Below are 16,047 nucleotides of genomic sequence, written 5' to 3' on the forward strand. Positions count from 1 at the left end.
AAGAGGATGAGGCGAAGACATCCTTTGTCACGCCGGACGGCCTGTACTGTTACAGGGTGATGCCTTTCGGCTTACGCAACGCTGGGGCCATGTACCAGAGAATGATAAACATGTTGTTTGAAGACCTGCTCGGTAAGACCATGGAGGCATATATCAACGACATGCTCGTCAAGAGCCTCAAGCGGGAGGACCACACCCACGATCTTCGGGCTTGTTTCGAGATCTTACGCCACCACCAGATGAGGCTAAACCCGGCGAAATGCACGTTCGCGGTGCAGACCGGGAAGTTCCTAGGATTCATGATGACCAAGAGGGGCATCGAACCAAACCTAGCTAAGGTCAAGGCGATCTTGGACATGCAACCCCCCACTACCGTCCGGGAGGTCCAGCAGCTGACCGGAAGACTAGCGGCACTCAGTCGCTTCCTTTCTAAACTGGCCGAGCGGGCCCTGCCGTTTTTCAAGACACTGAGGAAAGTGAACGCTTTCAAATGGGATCGGGATTGCCAGGATGCTTTTGAGCAATTGAAGGAGTACCTTATGTCTCCGGTCGTGCTCTCGAAGCCGGAGTCGGGCGAGGATCTAGATGTCTACTTAGGGGTGTCCGACAAGGCAGTCAGTGCAGTCCTTTGCCGAACTGATGAGCACAACGTCCAGAGACCGGTTTACTACGTCCGTCATGCCCTAAGCGGGGCAGAAACCAGATACTCCCGGCTGGAAAAGGTCGTGTATGCGTTATACACGGCCGCCAAGAAGCTCACCCCGTATTTTCAGGGCCGAACGGTTCGAGTGCTCACCGACCAACCGATCGGGTCCGTCCTTCGGAACTCCAACTCATCCGGCCGATTGGTCAAATGGGCCCTGATGCTGACACAGTTTGCCATGGAATACAGACCCCGGCCGGCGATCAAAGGCCAGGCACTGGCCGACTTCGTAGTAGAATGCACGGCTCGGGAAGTCAATGCGACGACACAACCGGGCCCGGACGAACAGTGGTGGGAATTGGCAACGGACGGCTCAAGCAGTAAGAGAGGAGCGGGTGGAGGAGTAGTTATCACCAGCCCGGAGGGGTTCAAATTGTACTACGCCTTGGTCTTCTCCTTTTCTCCTACCAACAACGAGGCCGAGTATGAGGCGTTCATTGCCGGCCTCCAGTACGTCAGAAAACTCGGCGCGCAACACGTCCGGGCGAGAACCGACTCCGCCTTAGTAGTTGGGCAGGTCCTAGGGAACTTCGAGGCCAATGGGGACCGATTGGTACAATATAGAAATCGGGCGTTGGCGATCCTCGCGGACTTCGAGGGCCATACGATTGAGCACGTTCCCCGGGCAGAAAACGTGGACGCTGACGTTCTATTTAAGCTCGCCCAGGAAGCCCCCGAGCACATCTCCAAAATAGCGCGCGTAGAAGAACTGACTCGAGCAGCTATTGACGTGCTAGAAGTCGCCCCGGTAGCACCACCGGAAGAGAATTGGATTACGGATCTGATGCAATATTTGACCGAGGATCGCCTCCCCGACGACGCAGAGAGGGCCCGAAAAGTCAAGCTAAGGGCGCCACGTTTCCAGGTGATGGACGGCCGGCTCTACCGACGGTCGTATGGTGGCCCGCTGATGAGGTGCCTAAACGACTTCGAAGCTGACCTGGTGATGACCGAGCTCCATTCGGGGATCTGCTCGGCGCACCAGGGCGGTAAGGCCCTGGCACGGAGAATAATGCTAATAGGATACTACTGGCCGTCAATTCAACTAGACTGCAAGAGGGTAGCCCGAGAATGCGAGGCATGCCAAGTCTTCGCCAAAGTTCCCGGTCGACCGGCTACCTTTTACCAGCCCGTCAGCACGGCCATCCCTTTCGCAAGGTGGGGCGTCGACATAGTCGGCCCGTTCACCCGGGTGGCCGGGTGGAAGAGGTTCATCATCGTGGCAATCGACTATTTCTCGAAGTGGATCGAGGCGGAACCTTTGGCGACCATCACGTCACAGCAATGCGCCAGGTTCCTCAGGCGCAATGTGGTTTCTCGATTCGGTGTCCCCGTACAACTGGTCACAGACAACGGCAAGCAGTTTGAAGGGACTTACTTCTCGAACTTCCTTGCAACAATCGGTACAAAGGCAGTAAAGTCATCCGTCGCATACCCTCAGGGCAACGGCCAAGTCAAGAACGCCAACCGGACCATCTTAGAAGGACTGAAGAAGAAGCTGTACTCAGCGGGACGAAATTGGGCGGACGAGCTACCGTATATCCTATGGGCGTACAGAACGACCCCACGAGAGGCAACAAAAGAAACCCCCTTTGCACTAGTCTACGGTGCGGAAGCTAGACTACCTGTTGAGGCCTGGTTACCAACTGCTCGGGAAAAGGAGTTCGATCCTGATACCAATGAAGAAATGATGGCGGTTGAGTTAGACACCGTCGAAGAAAGGCGAGAACAGGTCGCGAAGAGAGTAATCGAGTACCAAAAGAAAGCAAAGGCGTACCATGATGCTCGAGTCCGACCAAGGTACTTTCAAGTAGGAGATTACGTGTTAAGGAAAAGAGAAGCCAGCCGCCCACTAGAGGGCGGGAAACTGTCACAGAGTTGGGAAGGCCCGTATGTGGTGTCGGCAGTCATACGCCCGGGATCCTACAAATTACAAACGACAACCGGGAAGATCGTAGACAGAGTGTGGAACTCGGAGAACCTTACACTCTTTCACTATTAGATTTATTTTCTAGCATCTTGTTGCTCCTAGACTATGTAGTGTTTATTTTCTAGCACCGTTGTAATCTTGGCCTAGCCGGATAGCCGTTGTACCGGCAGACTTATCTTTTCTATGAAATGAAGCATCCTTTTTTTTCGTTCAGAAAACACATGCACGATTAAGTCCTACGAGGGTAGGCGAAGCCCGGGTCCGTCCCGGCAAGGCCATTAGGCCATCAAGTCCTACAAGGGTAGGCGAAGCCCAGGTCCGTCCCGGCAAGGCCATTAGGCCATTAAGTCCTACGAGGGTAGGCGAAGCCCGGGTCCGTCCCGGCAAGGCCATTAGGCCATCAAGTCCTACGAGGGTAGGCGAAGCCCGGGTCCGTCCCGGCAAGGCCATTAGGCCATCAAGTCCTACGAGGGTAGGCGAAGCCCGGGTCCGTCCCGGCAAGGCCATTAGGCCATCAAGTCCTACGAGGGTAGGCGAAGCCCGGGTCCGTCCCGGGCAAGGCCATTAGGCCATCAAGTCCTACGAGGGTAGGCGAAGCCCGGGTCCGTCCCGGCCTCGTTCAGTTGGTGGTACACTCGGAGGTGTCCATCAACGGTTGAGCGCGAGCCCGGGTCCGTCCCGGCCTCGTTTAGTTGGTGGTACACTCGGAAGTGTCCATCGTCGGTTGATCGCGAGCCTAGGTCCGTTCCGGCCTCGTTCAGTTGGTGGTACACTCGGAAGTGTCCATCGTCGGTTGATCGCGAGCCCGGGTCCGTCCCGGCCTCGTTTAGTTGGTGGTACACTCGGAAGTGTCCATCAACGGTTGAGCGCGAGCCCGGGTCCGTCCCGGCCTCGTTCAGTTGGTGGTACACTCGGAGGTGTCCATCAACGGTTGAGCGCGAGCCCGGGTCCGTCCCGGCCTCGTTTAGTTGGTGGTACACTCGGAAGTGTCCATCGTCGGTTGAGCGCGAGCTCGGGTCCGTCCCGACCTCGTTCAGTTGGTGGTACACTCGGAGGTGTCCATCAATGGTTGAGCGCGAGCCCGGGTCCGTCCCGTCCTCGTTTAGTTGGTGGTACACTCGGAAGTGTCCATCGTCGGTTGATCGCGAGCCCGGGTCTGTCCCGGCCTCGTTCAGTTGGTGGTAGTAATAGGGACAACGGAGACGACAACAAGCAGGCATTAAAAATTAAAAAGTGCGGCCGGAGTTACAAAGTTGTGGTTCGCCCGGCACAAAGGGGCTGGGTTCCCTGAAAATACCGCTATTAACAAAAATCGCTCCCGCTCTAAAAGTCTAGGCCTCGGGAGGAGCTTGTGAGTGCGGCTCGGTGGAAGAAGGCTGACCGGTGGCTGGGGGACTATCGTATGGCTCAGGGCCGGGATCGGGCACCTCGGCGGGTAGAACTCCCAGGACCAGGGCCAGGTCATCGTTGTCAAGCGACTGGGCCAAAGCATCCCGATCCTCCCGTTGAGCCCGGCGTTGGCCAGAGCTGAAAGCCCACTTGGCTAGGGTCCAAGCCAACTCCTCGCCAACCGGGTTCTTTAGAAAATGGCGAAAGAAAGCCTCGCCTTCGGCCCGGTCACGGCATACACGCGCAGCGAGCCCCTCGGGGCTGTCCAGCAGCTTTTGGGCTTCCATCGCCCGGTTCTCCGCCTTGGCCAACCGGTCGTTGGCAGCTCGTAGTTTCTGGCGCGCCTCCTTGGCCTCCTTCTCATGACGATCGGCGGCCTTCTGCAGGGCCTCGGCGTCTTCCGTCGCTTTCGCCCGGCGGAACAGGGTTACCAGGGTGCGCGTCATCTGCGTTCATGAAAGAAGAAGAGATTAGTAAGTTGGCGTAAACGGTGAGCATATAGCGTAAATGAGAGCGGGCACCTGCATGACGTCGGCCGCCCCCTGCTCCCCGATCTCGTTTAGCGTCTGCCCTTTACCATCATCGCCGGTTGGAATGATGTCGATCAGCCGGTTGAGCTTGGCCGCGGGATGCTCCCCGCTCAGCAGGACGTCGATGACCGGTGTCTCGGTGGAAGGGCTGGCCCGTTTGCTCCGCTTGAATAGAGGGACCTCCTCCGCGTCGACATCCGTCTCCCTCTCCTTCCCCTTCCGGGTATGGGAGCGAACGACCTGCAAATCCGGTTCCGATTCAACCGGCTGAGCCGACGTAACACCGAGGGGGAGGGCGGTAGGAACCGATGAGTCCGCCGATGCAGAAGCGCCGGCGACGTTCTTCTTGCCTCCAAGCGCAATCTTCGGCCGGGGGCCAGTTGAGGGAGCCGCAGCGGCAATAAAAGCCTTGTCAAAGCCCATACCTGCAAAAGAGAGCAAAGGTCAGACGGTCGGTCAAGTTGGGACCGGGCGGAAAAAGCGCTTTACGGGTTAAACGTGAAACCTCCGGGCGCGTCCGTAGGAGGAGGAGGCGGCCGGGCAATGGTAATCTGGATCCGTCGAGGCTCGTATTTCCCCGGGAGGTCATACCGAAGGGGTTCAAACCGGGCAGCCTCAAACGTCTCGGGAGTCTTATAGGTATGATAGTCGTAGAACTCGGAAGAAATCTTCACGGTGGCATCAGCGAGCTCGGGAGTTTCCTCTGGGGTAACCTGCTCTATGTAGTGGCTGGCCCATTCCCGGGGAACTAATAGGTCCCAGGTATACTTGACGGAAAAGAGCCTCTTCTTCCACCCGCGGTTATAATCCGGAAGGCGAAGTATCTTGCATCGGTGCCCGTGAGACGAGGCCTGCAGGAACCCAGAACCGTACCGGGGTGCTAATGGCCGAACGGAGTAAATGTAGTCGAACAGCTCCATTGTGCAATCGAGGCCGTGCCGGGCGCAGATTTGCGGGAAGCAGGCGATAATGCGGTGGGCGTTCGGCGTGACTTGCCCGGGAAAAACCCCGTAGTGCTCCAGGAACATGAGCAAAAAGGGGCTAAACGGGAAAGTCAGCGGGGCCCTCAGGGAGTCGAAATGGAGCCTGAGTCATTGCCCCGTGGTCCGGTTGACGACATTCCCGAGGGCACGGTCCGTATTATAGGTGACCTTCCCGCCTATGAGGGAAGCAATCTCCTTCGCCTCGGCCCGACTGAGAATGCTTAGCTGCCGCCGGACGACCTCGTTGTTCAGAAAAATTAGCTTCCGCCCAGAAGCAGTAGCGACCGGGGCGGAGCAAGGCGCTGGAGCCGGGTCCGAAAGATTATCAGCAAGCCGGTCGCGCGAGGACGGGATAGATCAGGACGCAGGGCCCCGACGATGGTCCGCGGAGACTTTCCCGAGCCCGTCGCGGTGCTAATAATCACCCGGGGGGATTTTCCTCGGTGTGACGATCCGGCTTTCGGCGGGCTCAGTATCTGAACGTCGCTGGATTCGCCCCCATCGCCGCCACGGTCGGAGCGCTCGGCGACCAAACCGCTCCACCCCTCGGATTCTTCTAAACGGTCCCGGTCAGAAACCGCGTGTGGGGAACTGGGCGCAGTATATCGGTCGATGAATTCGTCTGTGCTGGTGGTCCCCCGGGAGGAGCCAGAGGCCGTATTGGACTCGTCACCGGCCGCGTAATCTCTACCGGATACGTTCTGGCTGTCCGAGCTGGACATCTTCCCTTAAAGAGAAAATGAGGGGGTGGCGTTTCAGTATGGGCGCCCGGTTCAGGTCTTAGCCTACACCTAAAGGGGGAGTGACTACGCGTAATTTAAGAGAGAGGGAGCTGGAGCTTACCGATTGAAAAGGGGTTGAGCTGATGCCCGCTTGAAGTTTTCGATGCAGAAGCTGAGACAACCGGGAGGCTCTGAAGTTCTTTGAGGAAGCGAAAAGTTCACAATGGGCCCCTAAGCCCCATTTTATAAGAGAGGAAAAAGGCGGGAAGAGGAAGCGTCGAAGGCACGCCAGGCCCAGATCACGAGACCTGCGGACAGCCGACACGTGGCAGGCGGCGCCCTACACGTGTCCCAGCCTCAGCCTACCCCACGTGACCCATCAAGGCGTAGACCGGCGGAGCTAGGAGTCAGCCCGCACCCCTCCGTCTGGTACCGTCGGGCTCCGGGCTGGGGGGACTATATGATAGGGAATATACCCCGGGCATACGGTCCGCCCGTCCTGCCCGGACGAGCTCGATGCGGTTCCCTGCCCGGTTGCCCGGTCCGCCTCTCGGTTTGGAGCGATCTAAGGCCCCACCAGTGGCTAGCCGGTGAACGGGCGAGACGGCCGGGACGGGATGGGCCGTGCCAACGGCAGGAGATGCTTGCCACGCGTACGGCTGCATGCTCGCCTCCCCAGAGCCCAGTGCATGCTCACCACGTGTCCGACATGCCGGAAGGCCGGATGCTTCATTTCATGACCCTTATAAATACTGCATTAAATGCTAGAGAGAGGGACTTTTGGATTAGGCTACTCACTAGATTAGAGAGGATCCCGGTCATCGCGTACGACCGGTCTGTCTGTAACTCTATTGTAACCTACCCGTATCAATACACGGTTATTTTATCCATATCAAAGTATTCCAAAGTATATCAATGCAATGTTATATAGGAGATGTTCATGCGTATGTAAATAAATGTTGAATTTGTTTATTTAAATCGGTAATTTAAAGTATATAAATGCAAGATAATATATGAGAGATTGATTATAATTGTCACTAAAATAAATGTTTGCAACTTTCTAATAACGCTAGTCTAAATAGTTAGTTTTAAAGCGATAGTCTAAATAAATACTACTTTTGGTTTAATTTTCTCTAATTCTTCTTAATTCTTTTTTGGGTAGCATTGTTATTGTTTTCATCTTCAGTACATGTCCTTTTTTTTTTTTTTTTTTTTTTTTTATTGGTAGTGTTTCATGTGCAATTAGGTTACTGGTAGCAGCATAGAGGGATTCATCATGCAATGAGATTATGGTGTAGGAAGTTTTAGATTTATCTTGCTGTGTATATGACTGAGATTTTAGTTGTAATATGAACTCTTTAGCGTACAAACACCTATTGATATTTAGTAGTGGTAGTTTTTTTCCTACATGTTTCATGTGTTGTGAGATGTGTGTCGCAGGTTATCATGTGAAAGTATTGAACAAAATATTAATATTTAATATATTTGTATAAAATACTTGGTAAATAAATAAATAAATAAACAAACAAATATATATATATATATATATATATATATATATATATATATATATATATATATAAAACATGTTTTGTATTATAACTTTGATATTTAATTACAAGATAATGTAAAAAAGAAGACAATGAACAATGTAGTGAATATAATAAATTAATAAATTTGAAGGTAAGGAATCTTTGAATGGTAGAAAATAAAGATAATATAACTAATGAAATTATATTTCTTTTAAATTTTTTTATAATGAATATTTTTTTTTTTAAATAAAGCATTATAGACATCTAATTCTAAATTAATTAAATGCATATGTATTATTTTTGGTTGTAGCTACTAATTTATTTAATTAATAAGAGTAATAAAGTGTCGCACATACTTTTCTTCAACAATAATGAAATCAATGATTTTTTTTTTTTTTAATTTCCATTCCTTATTGAGACAAATTGTTTTGTGAGTTTGTCCATAACAATTGCTACAATTGCTGTTAATAGAGGATGATAATAAATAATTCAAAATATATGGTTACAATAGATATTAATATAATGATATAGTAAAAATTAACTTACAAATTTTTTAAGAAGTTTTCATGCATTGATAAAATTTTGATGTGTAAACTTGTTCAATTGGAGCTAGTAGGATGTTAACATTGTTAATTATTTGAAAAATGATCCTACCGTTTTAGAGTCCATGTGTAATTGTATTTATGATCAACAACTTTGTAGTTAGGCCGCGTAGGTCTGACAATGATGTAAGAACAATTTTGTCTGATAAAAAAATAATAGTATAATATTAGTAATGTAATGTACAATTGTACCATTTTAAAAAAAATACAAAAAAAATTAATACCATAATGGCCTAAATCATTCCAATAATGCAAAAGCATAATTGAAATATTAAGTTTTGTTCTAAATAATCAGAAGAAGATTAATTTAAAAAAAAAAAAAAAAACTTAACATAAATTTGTTTTTTTTTTAATAAAAAAATTCAAGAAAATCAAATAATTTTAAAGTAGTTCCTGATTTATAATATTTGATGCTCAACTTTGAATGCTATGTATTTAGTCGAGCTAATTATTTGAACAAAGTTTTTGTTAAATTTTATATTATATATTTTTTAATACATTTTAACATATTCATAATATATGTTTAACAATTATGTCAATTATACTTGGGATGAGGTTCGAACCTAAGACCTTATATAAATTAAGAGTATGTTAAGAATAATAAATAGTTAACGGAATATTCCGTTACTAAAGTTTAAACTAACGGAATTTAGGGTTATTTAAGGGAAGAAAATAATAAAATAAAGGGTAAATAAGGAAAATCATTAAAAGATACTAAAATCAAAATAATATGAACCATTCATTTTAAGAAACAATTAGTACTAACATTTTTTTTTTCTAGTTAAGGGCCTAACATTATTCGCTCTTATTAGATTTGTATTGTATTTGTAGAGATATATATATATATATATATATATATATATATATATATATATATATATATATTTCTTTTGTCTTTGGTATTTGATTAGAATTTTTTTATCAAATCTCGTGGGGAACTTGGGTGTACCCAGTTCTTCATCGGCGGATGAAATATTATTAGCGTTAATGCGACTTTATACAATGAAAATGGCGGGAGAGAAAAAAAAATTGATATGTAAGGTAATTGACAAATATAACTCAATGAAAAAATGACGTATTAATTAAGTTTGTAATTATAATTCTAGGGACTAAATGTATCACATTATAAACAATGGAAGAACTCAATTTGTTTAAATCAATTTACACAGATTAAATTTTTAAAAAATAAACCGATTCAGGGGCAAAAACCTCGTTTTCCGTTTATTCTTTTTAACAATTGTGTCATCAAAATTGTGGAAGTCGACACGGAAGTTATGATGGCCTCCAGAACGAAATTATCCATTTTGGACAAAAGGCAATTATAAAATTAGCCGCCGTATTGTTCTTTTGTGGCAAAGAAAGTTTTGCCTCATGGAAGGGAGATTTTTCACTGCCACGTTGGAATGCTTCGTCTCCTCCATAATCTCCTACACTTTCTAGTGTTTTGTTTGTTATCTCACATATCTGGTATGTATTTATCATGTTCTGGTGTGAGCATACATTTTTTTTTTTTTTTTTTACCATTAATTAGAATCGCAAAATTAATATTAATCTTATTCGCGTAAATAATTATATTCTTAAGACTCAAATTCAAGATTTTTGAAATTTAAACATTTACTAGTATGTTACTTGTACAATGCATAGAATAAATATACATAGATTCATATGCCAATTAATATAAACATACATAGATTCATGTTATCTATTACAAACTCATTAAACTGTATCTTATAAATATATTACAGAATAGCTCAATCGAAAAACTAAAATTTACTAATTATAGTTGACAATTATTAAATATTTCTTTGTATATAACATTTGTCGTTGATGAATAGTACTTTGATAAAATCACATAATTCTCCATGTACAAAAATAAGTTTCTTCAAAAACAAACTAATATTAGAAAAATTGTACGCTTAATATTTATTTATAGTGATCTCATGATTACAGATTTGAAACTCTTGTAATCAAATGTAGATATACAATAGTTTTGCCTATAACTAATCAAACTAAAAAGGGAGTTAAATTTATAACTTTGCGGTTATAAGTCAAAAACTTGATTGAGGTTGTAAAAGATTACTCATTATGTAAATATTCTTAGAAAGATATTTTATGCCACAATTGCCCAAACATCAGCGTATCGGAAATATACACCTGGACCATTGGCTTTTGTGACTTTGCATAGACTTTTCTATTATGGGCCCCAGTGATGAGTGATGACGCAGCCGAATCCCAGTAAAAATTTATGAGTATTTATGAACACTCAAGCATCATTATAGTTTTTTTATGAATTATTTGTGGTTCCAGCATTCTTCTCATACTATCTAAATAGATTTGGATTCTGATATAAAAATTTATTTCTTACTTTTTTTAAATACAAATAATTTTTAAAAAATATATATTTTTAAAACACTTATGATTTTTTACCATATACTGAAGATAATATCTATTCTCTATCTTTTCAATTTTTTTTAATCTAAAGAATCAATGCCTTCATCACGGAGTTCTAACCTTTTTTTTTTTTTTTGAAAGGAAAAAAAAGCTTTTATTAAATTAAATGTTCAATACAAGGCGGAATAAATGAAACCCAAACAGAAGGACCAGGTTGCGAAGAAGCTACTCTAACTATAGCGGGAGCACACTTGTTCATAGATCTGTAACCTTCTATTTAGAATGGTAAGAACCAATAATATGAAAATATATATATTATTAAAAAATTGTAATTAAAATATTTTAAATAATATCAATATTAATATTTTTTTAATTTTAAATAAATTTATAGCTACTTAAAATTATTATTTTATGTAGTTAAATTTAATTCATAAAATTTACTATCGTAATTCGTAAATGTATAAATTTATTACCGAATTTTGCCGTTGAATGCCCTGACTTGGCCGATAGGCCAATCAAAACTCGACAGCGTTTCAGACGAAACCACTCCGGTTTCATAATACCGCTTATCGCCCCCATCAAAACAACCCTCACTCCACCCCTGTCTCCCTCCCATTTATATACCCCCAACCTACCATCCATTGCTCTCCACAAATGCCGCCAGATAACTGCAAGTCTTCAGTAGTATAGGGAGATACAGAGAGAGAAATCGAGGGAGAAGACGAAAGAGATCGGAAACCGCCTCGCGGTTGCGGCGTTCTCTACCTCTAGGCGGCGGCGGCGGCATGGGGAGAGGCAAGGTGCAGCTGAAGAGGATAGAGAACAAGATCAACCGGCAAGTAACGTTCTCCAAGCGGCGATCGGGGCTGTTGAAGAAGGCCAATGAGATCTCCGTTCTGTGCGACGCCGACGTCGGCGTCATCGTCTTCTCCACCAAAGGCAAGCTCTTCCAGTACGCTTCTGATTCGCGGTACGCCTACCGATTCTGCTCAATGCTTTCTGTTTCTATATCTGTATCTATATCTCTATCTCTTTCGATCAATCTCTCTCACTCTATATATATGTGTGTGTGTATATGTAATTGTGTATGCATTAATCACCTTTCTTACGTTCCGAGCTGCTATGGATTTTTATCCCAAAATGGAAATAATTCGTGCTTGGAATTATTCTCTCATTTCCCCCTATTTTTCAACTATTTGATTATTTATATTTATTACTTTTGAGTATGTTACATTTTTAACTACTCTATATTCTTATCTCAAAGCAATGGTTTTACTGAACTGTTAATATTTCCCTTGTCCTTGTTTAATAAATTACGGAGTACTTGTTTAGATTTTAAATTGATTTTTTAAATATTTTCTCAAATTTTTTACACTGCAGTTTTAAATTTTTTAATTTATTGTTTTATAGTACTCTTCATATGGTTTGTAACTGTACAAAATATTTTCATTCATAATGAAATACGTAATATGGATTGTATGAATTGAAAGAAAGTTTTTACAATTTTAATGTAAAATAAACTGAAGAGAATAATGTACATTCATGTAAGAAATTTATATTTGTAAACGTCTATATGCAATAGTTATATTTAGTTATAAATATATGCACAGTGCACTATATGTGATTGAATAATGTCTAATGAATAAAAGAAATGTTAGTGAAATAAAATGATCGAAATAAATAAAGAAGCACATAAATTTTATAAATATTAGAAGATGAAATTTTAATTTTTGATGATAAGAAATATTATTATATTTTGCATAATTTTTTTTTTTAAAAAAAATGAATTAGACTTAGTAAGTATTGTGTTTTAAAAAGATCAGATTTAGCTTTTCAACAAACGCAATTGGTTTTTCTTGATAATTTTTATATTATAATTAGATTTTAACATCGATACCATAATACAAAAAAAAAAAAAAAAGTAGTACATTTTTTAATTTAAAAATTTTTAAAATAAATGTTAAATTTTCATATAAAAAAATTATATTAAAATAGATACACACTATTTATTAATTAAAAATAGTATTAAATTAAATTAATTTATACACACTATTTATTAATTAAAAATAGTATTAAATTAATGTAATAGAGCCAGCAACATTCAAAAAAAAAATTAAATTAATTTATACAAATTGCATGCATGTTTTTGTATTTTACATAGTTATGTAGAATGACAAACAGAAAAAATATTGAAGGTAAACTTGGTAAGAAGATATAAATATAAACGCGCAGAGAACATCAAAGAAAAATATTTAATGTCACTCATATTATTAAAACATTTTTAATTCTAGTTAATAGCTATTGTTAAAATAAAGGCCAAACAATTTAAATGACACAAGTTTTCATTCTAGTTAATGACTAATATTATTGACTCTTATTAAATTTTAGAGATTTTAGAGATTAGAGATATGTCAAAATATTTCATTAAGATATTTTATGTACTTATTTTACCCCAATCTAGAAGTTGAGTTTTTAATAACGTTTACACATGCATGCATTCCGAAGCATTAGTCAATAAGCTAAGTCCTGAATCCAACCATGGTATTAGAACAAAACAATTCTCATTTGATGAGTAGATTGTTAAAATCCCAATGGAACAAAACCCTTTTCTTTTTCAGCATGGAAAGAATACTTGCAAGATACGAACGATGCTCGTATGTGGAGAGTTTGCCTAATCCAACTGATCAAGAATCACAGGTATGTCAAATCGTATAGTATGAATATAATGATATTTTCAAATCTAGCTATTCACTTCTAATTTTCAATACACTTAATAATCCAAGCTCAACTTTCAAAATTAATCTATATTTAGTTCAAAATGTTGAAATTCACCAAACTTTATCTTTCCATTTGTAAGCATTTTGGACAAAATGTGCAATAGTTTTGAATGTTGAGTACTCAAATTTTCAAAAATAACAATTATGAACTAAATTTAAAATTGCTACTATATTCAGATCAAAGACCAAGAATGTATATATATAAAATGAACTCCTGAAATATATTCAATCGTTAATTTACACTGCAATCCATTAATTTTAGTTTGTATTGGGTCGTGTTAATGTTTTGCAGTGTAATTGGAGTCTGGAATATGCAAAGTTGAAGGCAAGGATTGAGTTTTTAGAGAAAAGTAAAAGGTACTACACAACCAAAATTAACAACATTGTCTTATCTCTCTTATCCCACTGATTTTAGAGCTGAGCTAGCTTTAATTTGTATAGGCATTATATGGGAGAGGATTTAGATTCTTTAAGCTTCAGAGAACTTCAGAATCTGGAACACCAAATCGATTCATCCATTAAACATATTCGGTCGAAAAAGGTCACCTCCCTTTCTCACTCCTTTTCAATAAAAGTGTTCAAATTAAGCTTTCCAGAGATTATTTAGTAATAATCTCTTCTTTGTAGCATCATTAGTCCTTGATTATTTGTAGTGTTGTATTCAGTTGATTGGTTGCAATAGACATATTGTTGCACAGAAGCCTGTAAAGCGCCAAGCCCATCAATTGGTGGCTTGAAAATTGTTGGGCGGAGGCCGGTGAGGTCAAGTCCAACACGTGCCTCTCAAAACTCGAAAATGTAATGACAGTTTATGAGGAAATAAAGTTGCGTATTTGCTAGTAACTATAACTTTTGACATAGTGGTATCCTAATAAGTGGTATTAGAGTCTACTAGCACTGCATCTATAAATTCTTGTACGGGAATACATGTGAACAGTGAACCAAACACAATTCATATTGTATTCTTTGCTTAATTATTCCATTTCATATCGAATAACATTCCTGTTCCAATTCATTCCTGAACCAAAACAAAAAAGTTGTTCAACTAAATGTGTATATAAACTGTAAACCTTCCCTTGCAGAATCAACTCATGCTGGAGTCTATTTCCGAGCTGCAGAAAAAGGTGACACTCTTCTTTCACTACATCCACAATACAAAACTTGGACAAAGCTAAGCTAGCATATTAAAAAGTTACTATTTATAATTGGCAGGACAGAGCATTGAAGGATGAAAACAATAATTACATATAGTTACAAACTAGATTCAATACCTGAACTAGTATAAACTTTGATGCTTGTAATTAAATTTCTTATTACATATAGTTACAAACTAGATTCAATACCTGAACTAGTATAAACTTTGATGCTTGTAATGGAAATCAAACACAGATCAAAGAGAGAGAGAAAGAGATGGCTGAACAGCCTAACTTGGAGCAACAGGAGAAACAAGACACCAACTCCTCGTCTTCCTATGTTGCATTACAGCCCGTCAATTCCTTCAACCTCGGGTACTTCTCTGCCCAATAATACTAATATTTTAAAGTAAATAGCATATTAAAAATTACATTAAGATACTACTCACTTTCTTAACTTACTCAAGTTAATTATAAGTTAAAATTGGATGGGAAAAAATGAGTTATTTGATAATACATTAATATTGATTATTCACACACACACACAAAAAAAAAAAGGACTCAAATATTCTAATTTGAAATAATACATGATATTTGAATAAAGAAATATCGGGGTAGACTGAACCTGGAAACAATCTTTGATGAAAAATGCAGGGAAACGTATGAGATCGCAGGAGAGGGCCGAGAAATTGAGGATGCTCAGCTGCCGCCGCCCAACATTGTAATGCCGCAATGGCTGCTTCCCCATCTTACCGGCGGCTGATAAAGCTGCCAAAAACATGCTCGGTGAAGATTGATCAGATTTTCCTAGCCTGCAAATATGTAGCTTTTTGCAAATATATATGCTAAAAGAAATATGGGTAAAGTATGCTGTAAAAGGGTTATTCTATTTATACCACCTATTTTACTATGGGAAATTCTATTTGCACCACCCTAATTGTTATTTACACCACTTATTAAATAGGTGTGATAACTTTTAGGTGGTGTAAATAGAAAATTGCTATTTGCACCACCTTCATTAATTTTAGTCAAAACATTATTTTTTTTTAACAAATATTTATTATAAATGACACCTTTTCCCCTTAGATATATGTTTTTAACACTTTTTCCCTCTTAATTATTCATGTATCCACATTTGCCTCCTAGTTATATTAAAAGTGACATGTTTTCTCCCTTTTATGTTTGATAGACATTTTTATCCTTAAAACTAAATATTTCATTTATTTTTTCTTCTCCAACAAATTATTGTTTATATGTAAGGATGGTCACGGTTTAATTCTAACAATTTTTTTTTAATTTTATTGTCAGTTCAAAATGTATTTATTTATTATAAATTTTATTTCTTTTTTTTTTTT

At 41.2% G+C, this 16,047-nt stretch overlaps 1 protein-coding gene across 2 annotated transcripts; it reads left to right on the plus strand.

The window, feature by feature from the left end:
• The first annotated feature begins 11,404 nt into the window (after nucleotides 1-11,404).
• Nucleotides 11,405-15,466, plus strand: LOC109162614 (truncated transcription factor CAULIFLOWER A-like). Of its 2 annotated transcripts, XM_019311299.1 has the most exons (8): nucleotides 11,405-11,752; nucleotides 13,401-13,479; nucleotides 13,852-13,916; nucleotides 14,001-14,100; nucleotides 14,642-14,683; nucleotides 14,772-14,800; nucleotides 14,936-15,067; nucleotides 15,347-15,466. In XM_019311299.1, the coding sequence occupies exons 1-8, from the start codon at nucleotides 11,568-11,570 to the stop codon at nucleotides 15,453-15,455; spliced, it is 741 nt and encodes a 246-aa protein (XP_019166844.1). In that variant the 5' UTR covers nucleotides 11,405-11,567; the 3' UTR covers nucleotides 15,456-15,466. The 2 variants fall into 2 exon arrangements, with proteins under 2 accessions (XP_019166844.1, XP_019166843.1); XM_019311298.1 differs by lacking the exon at nucleotides 14,772-14,800 and having other exon boundaries at nucleotides 11,407-11,752; nucleotides 14,949-15,067.
• The last annotated feature ends 581 nt before the right edge of the window (nucleotides 15,467-16,047 follow it).

Source organism: Ipomoea nil, unplaced genomic scaffold (genome assembly GCF_001879475.1).
Source record: "Ipomoea nil cultivar Tokyo-kokei standard unplaced genomic scaffold, Asagao_1.1 scaffold2957, whole genome shotgun sequence".
NCBI lineage: Eukaryota > Viridiplantae > Streptophyta > Magnoliopsida > Solanales > Convolvulaceae > Ipomoea > Ipomoea nil.